The 11,782-nt window shown below is 33.7% G+C and overlaps 1 protein-coding gene across 1 annotated transcript; it reads right to left on the reverse strand.

The window, feature by feature from the left end:
- Positions 1-7,628: 7,628 nt before the first annotated feature.
- Positions 7,629-9,222, reverse strand: LOC111316316 (F-box/kelch-repeat protein At3g23880-like). The gene is made up of 4 exons (XM_089753438.1): positions 8,171-9,222; positions 8,032-8,123; positions 7,800-7,884; positions 7,629-7,710 (listed from the first exon to the last, which is right to left on the reverse strand). The coding sequence occupies exons 1-4, from the start codon at positions 9,220-9,222 to the stop codon at positions 7,629-7,631; spliced, it is 1,311 nt and encodes a 436-aa protein (XP_089609564.1).
- Positions 9,223-11,782: the final 2,560 nt, after the last annotated feature.

The following is an 11,782-nucleotide window of genomic DNA, read 5'->3' on the forward strand; positions in this document are numbered from 1 at the left end:
TATGATAAGATTATGCTGCAGTTCCAAAATTTTCAAATCACATTTAGCATTAGGATCATACCACTTCGGGTACGAAAGCTTTCTGGGTCTTACAGGAACAACAGAGATCATATGATTCTCTATCAGTAAAGTAAAGAGCTCAGCGTAAGGTATTGAAAGTGAATGATACACTTTGGCTTTCTTTCTCTTACGACTCTGCGAATGGCTTAAGTTGATCTTTGGTTCTGTTCGTGGTGAAAAAATTTGAGCACACAGATGAAGTGGTCGAGGAAAATCATCGATCGAAAATATTGGTTGGGGGCAATATGGTAACCATTGTGAATAATCATCCGTTGGATCTTCTTGCATCATGGTGAGATTTCTCTCATTTTGCCCTTTAACAATTATTTTTTAGGTTTGTTTTGCAAAAATTCCTTTTTTTTCATCACCAGTATTTATAATTCTTCCCTTTCTTATCCCATCCTCAATTCTATCCACAGCAAACAATAAATTTTTAAACTCTGATGAAGTATTATTGATCAACTTATCATAATATGGAGAAGGAAGGGTATCAACAAATAGAGAATTCAACTCCCTATTGGTAAGAGGTGGTTGTACCTGCGATGTCATATTCTTCCATCTAACAACATATTCTTTGTAGCTCTCATTGGAGTTCTTTCTCATATTTTGAAGGGTTAATCGGTCCGGAGCCAACTTCAACATATATTGGTATTGCTTCAAGAATGCCCGTGATAAATCTCTTCAAGTACGAATTTGACTGCTTTTCAAACTATGATACCAATTAGCCGCTGTCCCAGTCAAACTTTCTTGAAAGACATGAATAAGCAACTTTTCATCACTAGCATACCCAATCATTTTGTGACAGTATTGAGCCAAATGTATTTCAGGACATCCAGTTCCATTATACTTTTCAAAATTCGGGGCTTTAAATTTTGATGGGATAACGAGATCAGGCACTAGACTAAGCTCATTGGCACCAACATTTTCGTACACATCATGGCTTTCTATTGGTTTCAATCTTCCTTCCAACAGATCATACTTGTCTTTCATCACTATATCTTCAGATGGATCTGGCATCCTTTTCAATTTTTTCAATTCTTTATGATCATCCATATTAGGCACAATAATGAAGTTGTGAGGAGTATGCCCAGGATTGACATTTGTCTGAACTGATGGTAACTTGGCAAAATGGCCACTATAAGGTTGACAAGTTGTTGGAGGTACTTGTGACACATGGGGATCTTGAACATATGTAAACTTAGATGGATACAATGATGTCTCGACAGCTATTTCCTTCCTTGCCTTGTGCGTCTCAACAATTTTTTTTCTTTTGTCAATTCCACTACCATCTGTTTTAATTCTGCCAGTTGTCTGTTCATATTTTGTTGCATTCCTGTAACTGTTTCACCGATCTCTCTTTGGGTCTTTTCTACTTTGTCCATTCGACTGGCATCTTCATTTTCCATGATTCTGGTACTGACTCGAGTGCTATAAGTGTGCAGATCAATTGACCTCGTTTCCTAGGATAGCTATCCTTGAACCTTTTATTAATCATCAGAAGTAAAAAATGTACAACATGAATTTTATTATCAAAAATCTTTTGGCCTTGAAGATTTAACAAAAGCATATTCACAATTATCATCTTTTATCTTTAACTAGCATGAAAAATAATGAATTCATACAGATGATGCATGATGTGCAAGCCATAATTCCTCTTGATTCAACTCCAAAGCACTAATCCTTGCTTCCAATTGATCTCTCATTTTCGTCACTCTAGTTCTCACTAAGACATATACTTAAAATGGAAATAGTAAACCCGGACAAAATCGGTGTCTACACATGTTAGACCTTTAAAAGAGAAGAATGTGAGAAGATGCTGGAGATGGTACTTTGAGATACATTCCACCTCTTAAATCAATAAGATTTATGACAAAGAAGGAAACAAAAGAGAAAAAAAAAAGTGAGGAGACAGAAAAAATAGAAAAAAAGTAAAGGATATTTTATGTTTAGTTTAAATTTCCTTTTTATATTTTATAAATGATGACGTGGATAGTTGAATAGGTGACTATCTACTTTAAAATCATGTTTAAGGGTTCGTTTGGATTTCATTAAAGCATCAATGTAGCGTAATTGCAATTTTTTTTTTTTTTGAAATCACACCAATCAATGTTGTTCGGATAGCATGTGATAATTTTATTTTTTATAAATTATCATCGGGTTTATGTTAAATTATAATACTTCTATATTTGATTTTTGCTTGAATTAATCCATTTTCTATCTAAACGTGTTAATTATCCTAAATGCAGGTAAAATGAAAGATTGAGGGAATTAAATTGAAAATACACTTGGAGGAGTAAATTCAAGGTGAAGTGGTTGAATTAAAGAGCTAAATATAGAGACCAAACGGGATGCAAGATGCTAGCCAAAGATTTGAAGAAAACAAACCATCAAGTGGCGTCAACATTGGATGGAATTGAAGACTGATTTTCAAGGCTATTTGCAATGATATTTGCCTTGAGTTCAAGGGTGATTTTGAGCTAAGTTGGAGCTGCATTTGAAATGTTAATTTCAAGTTTAAGTGGCATTTGATGAGTTAAATTTGAAATCAAACTTGGTGCAAAAGCTAGCTGAAAATTCAAGCTAAACAAAGCATCAAGTGGCGTCACTTGTGGGCTGTTTTTGGGGATGATTCTTGCAAGACTTTAAGCTGTTAAATGAGCTGAATTGAAGCCAAAATTAAGCCATATTGGATGACATTGCAAGTCAACAAGTGGGAATACAGTGAAAAGTAAAAGTCAAGCATGGCTGTTGGTTTGCTCAAGAAACCATTTATGAGCTGAGAAAGGACTTAGGATAGGGCTGAAAAATAGGACATTTTGAGGAGACAAAAGGGCGGGCCGAACCTGCCATTGCTTGGAGCATGATTTTTCTTCTTGCATCTTCCTACATCAATGTGACTAGCACGCAGCCTTTCCTGATTTTGCCTTGACTTTTGAGGAATGATTTCATCTTGTTTGCATGTATTTAATAAGAGCTTGACTTATGCTTAGAGAGGATGATTGGAGGAGGCTGGTTCGGTTTTTTTTTTTTTTTTCTTAGTTTAGGTATCTCTCCCAAGGTTGTTGGCAGCACACTTGCTGGCCAAACAGATCTTCATTGAGACACATTTTCTTCTTATTTCCGGTTTATTTTACAACATTTTTATAGCCTTTTAAGTTCTTTTTTAGTTTGTTTAATTTCCATTCCTTGTGAACATTTAAACTTTCTTGTATTTTCTTGTTATATTTCAAGTTCGGTTTACATTTGATGCTGCCAGTTTTTGTTTCCGGATTTGAGTTTTGTGTCTCATCTATTTTCCAGCAATCCTTGCATGAAATTGGAGCTCTTTGAGTCTTGGAAAGGATGGCTTTGGATGCTTATTTGATGGAAACATCATAGGGCTCCACAAGCTTGATCTTTGTGTGTTTATTTACTTGCACTTTCTATTTCTTGCTCTTTAATTTTTCTGCCTAGTTTTTATATTCTGCCTTTTAATTTTTTGTTGCTGTTTACATATTGTTTTTATGCTTCTATTATGTTATTAAATCATGTTTAATTGTTTATTGCTTGGTTGATTTTAGCCTTAGATATAGGATTGTTGTTTCATGCATTTTTCCTCCCATTCTTCTTGCATTATTTAAGTAGTTTTTCATCACTTTGTGTGCAGTTTTTGGTCTGAGTGCCCTGCATGTTTTTTGTTCATTTTTAAGTCTGTTTTGAGATTATAAGACAGTTTGTGACGTTACATGTAGCTAGGATTAGTTTTGATTGCATTTAGCTCACTAGATCCATAGTTTAGGTTATGTTTTATGTTCCAACTTGTGTATTTTTTTTAAGCATTTCTGGTCAGTTTTAGGCAAAGCTTTCCTATACCTTTTTGGCCTTTTCCATGTCTATTTTAAGCTAGGAAAACACTTTTTCCAAATTCCTTAGGTAGGGTTGCATTTTCCTAGCATCTTAGGTCATAGGTCTTAGTTTCCATGCATTCTAGTATTTTAGTTTGCATAAATTTTTATTTTCATTTGTGTTTGGTTTTTGCATAGGATTCCTATAGGTATTTGGTTCCATTTTAGGTCTAGATTAACCATGTAAAACAGTTTTTATTTTTATTTACATATAATGCATGTTTAGGTGGTAATTATTCACATAGGTCATATAGGAATTTCGGTTAGTTTACTTGCAAGTTTTATTTTCTGTTTTTATTTTAATTTTCTGCATTTAAATTATTAAACTTTTATGCTTAAATTATTGTTTAAGTGTGTTTAAATTATTTTTCATGCCATAGTTAATTTCTACTTAATTGTTTAATTTTCTATTTTTAGCAACTTTCCATTTTTAGTAATTTCTATATTTAGTATGCTTTAGTTCTTGAGTAGTTACCTTTTTCATAATTTGTAGTAATTAGATTTTAAATATTTAGTAAGGTTTAATTTTCATGTAGGTTTTTTAATAAAAAAAAAGATTTTTGATTTGACCAGATAGATCCAAAATATCAAAATTGACATTTACCTTTAGGTTTAAAATTTCCAATCACTGAAAAACGATAATTCGAAATACTTTTGATTTTTATTACTTTTGCAATATATTTATAGTACTACTGATGAGTAGCAATAGCATGCGATGCAGTTTTTAACTGCACTGGAGCATCATTTTTTGACTGGAGAAAAAAGGTGCAATGTTCTTTGGATAGCATGCAATGTAGTTTTTAACTGCAGTGGAGCATCAGTTTTTAGCTGAAGCAAAAAGGTGCAATGTTATAACTGCATCGCTCCTTTATACTTTTTTACCCTATTTTCTCTTCATGTTTTTCTTTGTTTTTCATGTTATTATTTTTTAACTATTTAAATGATAAATAATTTTATATTATCAATCTATGTTTTTAATGGTCATTGTATCATTTTACTATACTTAATCTCACCATTACCATTACCATTGTGATTGCATCCAAACACATATTTTAATTTCATAGCTACAGTACTTAATCTTATCGTTACAGTAATTAATCTCACCTCTATCGCTATTTTCAATCTCATCGAAGTCAATCTCACCACTATCCAAGGACCCTAAACATTCATAATATGATAGTCAGAATGTTACTCACATGACCATTAAAATGTAACAATGAATATTTATTATTTATGAATAGTTAAATAATAATAATAATAATGAATACTCATTCCACAAATATTAAATATGTCATTATCATCCTGAAAGAAATAAGAGATCAGCTAAGAAGCTCTTTAGCTATGGGAATTATTATACAAACTATTACTTATGGTGGTGCAGGAAGCCCATTTCTGCTTAGTACATGAACTAGGGAGGATGTGCACGGCTGGCTAAGCCAGCCATTCGGGCATATATCCCCTCCTTAGGGCTTAGATCAAGTAGTTACGCAATCCGCCTCCTTTTTGTCTTTTCTTCTAACCAAACGATAAGCTTCCAGCTTTTCTTATGATTTGGCTTCGCCACACAATTAAACACTTCTGTCGAATCTGCCTTAAAAATCACCTCTGAACTCCCTTTCAGCTTTTAGCTTCACCCCTTGCTTACATGCTAAAGCTTCAGCAACCAAAAGCTCATTCAGATGTTGTCAATCCTAGCAACCAATTTATTCCCAGCACTCTTTGGGAACCTCTTTGTTCAAAGAAAAGGTTGGTTAGTTCTTTAATTTGGAGAAAGTTAAGGACACAGAAATACCAAAATTTTCTCTCTCCACTAATTTGGAAAAACATGGAACATAATTTCTGCACATCACCAACATAGACAACTTAATTTTCCATTCAACAAATCACCAAACTCTTTCCTATTTCTGTAGGATCGTCTATGTCTTTCCAGGAAAATAACTGATTGGAATGTTATTGATAGGCTTTAAAATTGTTGGAAAAATTGTTAATTGGGATTGGTATGCAAGGAAAATTGTCCATTAAAATTCTTCTTTTTTTAAATGGAATTGTCCATTAAACTGGTCATTCAGACAATTATGCAAGAAGAAAATATAGTGCATGGAGAGGCAAAGTAAAACAAGTAATTAATAATAATAACTGTGTGGTCTATGCCCCAAGAAGGAGTAAGGCACAGAGTAAGGACAATAAGCATGGATCACAGGCAGATGGTCCCGTCCACTTGACCTCACAGATGTGAAAATATTCCTTCTGAGTTTGATATTGTTCACTTGAACCAAAATCTATCATAACAAGGCAAACATGATTAAGCAATTGTCTACCATTCCTTAGCTGTTGATCACCATGCTCTTTTAATCCACAATGAACTGCAGCATATGCCGGCAATTCCTTTATTCATCATCTACCATTAATTATCTCTTATATTCCCAACCATCCTGCTTTACCAAGATTGCAGTTGTTGCGCAAGCCTGCATCCATAGAGAAGATCCGATTTGATTGTCTCTTTTCACATTTTCTAGCAATCGAGTACTGTCCACTTCGATATCTTTAGCATAGGGCTAAAAAAAGCTCTAAGACTGACGTAGGCTTGGTTCAGGTCAACTATGATGGTGGATACAGGTACATGTGCAAATAGCTAGGCACTAGGTATACCCTATCACATTTAATTGGCTTTTTATATGCGTAGCTATCTCTCGTTGTGAGTCTCGGTCGGCTTCAGGCTCTCTTTGCGACTTTTACTCCCAGCCGTGTTCCAGGACTTGCGCCTGGATTCCTCCGTCTGGTAGGCTTTCAGCATTCTTAAATATTGCCAGGGGAAGACCTAGTCCTTCGCCTTCGATTTATAAGCTTGGTCTTTGTCATAACATAATCGCGGGTCTGGAGAACGAGGCAGACAACGACCTGAAATGAAAGAGTAGAAAATCAAAAAGATGATCTTGTAGGCAAGGATACAGATAAAAAAAAAAGTGGGGCAGATTTTATCTTTAAATATATTGACCCAGCCCCAGGTATGGAATTCTCCACTCACACACACTAAATAATATGTATGATCCCTCCTGGCAATTAACTGAATTTCCCCTTTCCCCTACAGGACAAGTAAAGGGGGGAGTGCAACGGGCTTTGGACTCCCTAACCCCATGACGAGGTTCATCTTCCAATTTTCTGTCTCCTCTGTGTGAAAAATCTGGTGGCATCTACACATGTATCTCTGTACCTCATCTCACCAATCTCTTCCGGTAGCATTTTTGGACAAAGACTAGAAGAAAAAGCATGTAATCGGATAAACATAGATTGATTTTGCTGTATCCATTGATAATATGACTGCCAATGTTCTTTATATCTTCACATTCAATGTAATTAGGAATTCCAAGTTCAGCAGCAACTTTAGTGACACCAAAGGATACTACTACTTAAATCCAGAACTTAACTCAGTTGATTCATGCAACTACTCTTAAGAGGTGGCATCTTGTAGGTTTGGATTCAAACCCCAATACGATCTCCTATCTCCAAGTTGTAGCCTCATTTGTACACACACAAAAAAAAAAAAAAAAAACTACTATGTCAAAAAAGACGGGCAAAACGACTAGTAGTTTCGAATTGGATGAAAAAAGATCATCGGTAGGTGGTATTGGAAGGTTGATTAGGGCGGACAATAGCAGAGTGCTAAAAAATGTAACTGATTTGATTTCAAGCCTGACTAAGGATCTCCAGCTTTTCCGGTGCTGAAAGATTCAGCTTTTCTTTCCACATTTGAACACATTTATTTGCGCTTGCATTTGGTACGTATTAAAGAACCAGCATTAAGCAATTTGATTTAGATATCACTTACAAATTACAATGAAAAAAAAAGAATCAAACTCCTTTACTCTATCATTAATAATTCTAACAAAAACTGGAGACAGAAATAAATGAAGTATAAGAAACCCAAGAGGATCCCAAGACCCTATTTTGCAGGCACAAATAGGTTTAATTGATTCACGCAATAAAATTTAGCAAGTCTAGAGTTTAAATCCAAGCATCAACAATCTCTTCCGCTATCTCATACTACTCATTAAAACAAATCAAGAAAAAAACAAAAACAGATCTTAACCATCTTCATCACTTGTTTGGTGTATATCCTTCTTCAAGCAATTGATTCCCCTCTCGATTTGATTGGCACAAGGCTTTCCATGTAGACATAAGCTTTAAAAAGTAGAGGTCCAAGAATTTGAAGCTTCTTAAATTCTTGCCTTTTAAGATTGTAGGTCACCAATTGAAAATTAATCCTATCTTTGTCGTCCATAATTTCGAAGACAATCTCATTATTTTTCCAAACTGCTAAAGGCCTCACAAATATAAAATGTCCAATTTCAATAGCAAATACCTTGGTCCAAGACTCCTTCACACCATATTCCTTCATAGCAAATATATCTAATAACGAATGGTTTCTATGAGTTACATGACTTACAGCAAAGCTCCTATCCCATACCAGAAAATGCATGAAAGGCTTGACATCATCTGGGAGTGGTATTATATCGAACTCTTCATCACTCAAGTTGAACACGATGATGACAATATCATTACTATCAGGTCTTTCAGGAAAACCTTTCCAATGGATTGCTCCGTTGAAGTAAAAACTTCCATGAGGAGCACTAATTTGTCTGGAATTCAAGCTATTCAACTTACCATTATTTACTTGTCTCCAAGAATAAGTTCCCAAAGTGTAGACTTCCACATTGTATGACATCCTGACCATAGAAGTTCTCCTATCATTGTCTCTTCGAGATTTGGTAATCCTTACGGCCTTGTACCGATGATTTTTTAGATCATAGCCAAATGCAACCGAATATAAATATGATGAATCGTTACCGGAACTAGTATCTGGTACAAGAATTGTCTCCCTGGTAGCCAAATTACATAGAACGCTATAACCTTGACTATAGTTGGAGTAAAAGATAATGCCATCACAGTTGGCTGAAAGTTCTAAATCATACACCGAGGAATTGCCAAGGATTCCTAGATATACATCAACACCACTACAAGAAGAATCGTTATGAGAGATCATTGAGAGGGAAGCTTTTGATTGTGATGATTCGCTGTTAAAGCGCTTGATAAGGATGCTTTCCTTATTGTTGCGGCGGCTGCGATCCAAGTGCATGGTTATGAACTTGTTACTGTTAATGAGAGCGTACCATGATTTGCAAACCGATTTGAATCGCAACAAAGATTTCACTGGCAAGTTTAAAAGGATTTCCAACATTAAATCTTTTGGTAAATCATTGGAACTAGAGAAGTCCCCCATGAATATTGTTTTTTGCTTTTTTTCTCGCCGGAGGAGGGGGGAGGGGAGTTTATAGCTGGATTGAAGGTTTAATGTACTGCCACCCTATATATAAGGTTTAGGGTATGAAAAACATTATCTTAAAGGTAATTATGCATATAAAATACAATAAAATTTTAAAACTCTTAAATCAAAAGTAAAATTAGTGAGGCAAAAATATTTATTTATAATAAATGAATAGCTACAAAATTTTTATTCAAAAAATTATAATATTTTATATAGTCATGTTTTTTCATTTAAACAAACTTAATCACACAGTTATATTTTTTTATTCAAACATGTTTATTCAAGATAGTTATGTTTTTTTTTATTATTATTAAAGATGTTTATTTAGAATAAAATTAATATTTTATTAATATACCAAAATTTAAAAAAGTAAAAGATTTAAATAAAAAAATAAATCTATTTAATTAAATAAGTCCAAGTGCTCAACCTTTTGACTTTAAAAATTATTTGACCTATTAAAAAACCTCATTGCAAGCCCAAATGATTTGGCTTACTTCAATACTTAGATTAATTATATAAATAATACAAGTAATCTCTTTTAAATTACGTACAAATGATCTTTTTATTCAATATAAAATACACCATATTTTAAACTACAAACTTCTTAAAGAGATAGAATTATTTACATACAAGTAATAATACCTAAGTATTTGAGTTATTAAAAAAAATAACAAAACAAATTAGATGATTTAGTATAACTAATAATAAATGTAGTATAAATTAGCCACTTATATGCAGCTAATTTATCTCTATTTTTAATTTTTAAATTTTATTTTTTAAGATTTATAATATCGCATTAATAATATTATGTGACATGTTAACTAATGTCGGTGTATTATCATGTGACGTTTGAAATAGCAATGTCACATTAGTATATTGTTAGAGATTAATGATAGAATGATAAAAAAAAATATGGAGCCGTAAATATTGAATGTTAAATCTAATTTTACAAAATTTAGTGATTAAAATAAAAATTTTTATCTAAAATTAGATGACTAATAAACATTTTGTTTACCGCTTTTTTATTTATATCCTAAAAGATAATGGATTCCATAAATTTGACAATAAATTTGACCCTATCGTACCTATAAAAATTATTTGTGAAGTTTTTTGACATGGATTAAAAACAAAAGATACCAAAAGGATAGCGTATCTCTTGTAAGTATCATCTCCCAAAGGGTAAATATCCTAAACAGCTTTTGGGTCATTGTGATGGCATTATTAGCCTATCAAATTACAGAGATGATATAGTTCTATGTAACCCTGCAACTAGGAAGTCAAAGGTGCTCCCTGAGTCTTCTCTCCCTTGTTATCCCTGAATCCCAAATTTGATTCCGCAAACCTGTGCCTTGAGATTTGGTTATGATGCTAAAAGTCATCACTGCAAAGTTATTAGGATAGTTTCATATTGGGAGTGGCTTAACTTACTAATTAAAACAAGCCAAGAAACAAAACAAAAACAGATCTTAACCATCTTCTTCACTTGTTTAGTGTATACCCTTCTTTAAGCAGTTGATTTCTTTCTCGATTTGATTGGCACAAGGCTTTCCATGTAGACATAAGCTTTAAAAAATAGAGGTTCAAGAATTTGAAGATTCTTAAATTCCTGCCTTTTAAGATTTTAGGTCACCAATTGAAAATTAGTCCTATCTTTGTCGTCCATAATTTCGAAGACAATCTAATTATTTTTCCAAATTTTCAAACGCCTTACAAATATAAAATGTCCAATTTGAATAGTAAATACCTTGGTCCAAGACTCCTTCACACCATATTCCTTCGTAGCAAATATATCTAACAATAATGAATGGTTACTATGAATTAAATGACTTACAGCAAAGCCTCCATCCCACACCAGAAAATGAATAGAAGGCTTGGCATCATCTGGGAGTAGTATTACTCTTCATCACTCAAGTTGAACAAGATGACAATATCATTACTATCAAGTCTTTCAGGAGACCAACCTTTCGAATGGATTGCTCCATTGAAGTAAAAACTTCCATAAAGAGGACTAATAATTTGTCTGGAATTCAAGCTATTCAACTTACCATTATTTACTTGTCACCAAGAATAAGATCCCAAAGTGTAGACTTCCACATTTTATGACATCCCAACCTTATAAATTCCTCTTCGAGACTTGGTAATCCTGATAGCTTTGTACCGATGATTTTTGAGATCATAGCCAAATCGGGCAGCAAATAAACGTAACGAATCGATACCGGAACTAGTTTCCGGTATAAGAACGGTCTCCCTGGTAGCCAAATTGCTATAACCTTCAATATAGTTGGAGTAAAAGATACTACCATCACAGTGGGCTGAAAGTTCTAAATTATATACCGAGGAATTGCCAAGGATTCCTAGATACACATCATCACTACTACTACAAGAATCGTTATGAGAGATAATTGAGAGGGAAGCTTTTGATTGTGATGATTTGCTGTTGTAGCGCTTGATAAGGATGCTTTCTTTGTTGCGGAGGCTGCGATCCAAGTGCATGGTTATAAACTTGTTACTATTA

The sequence above is a fragment of the Durio zibethinus genome, chromosome 24 (genome assembly GCF_047325235.1).
Source record: "Durio zibethinus cultivar Kanyao isolate XHJ-2024 chromosome 24, ASM4732523v1, whole genome shotgun sequence".
Lineage (NCBI taxonomy): Eukaryota > Viridiplantae > Streptophyta > Magnoliopsida > Malvales > Malvaceae > Durio > Durio zibethinus.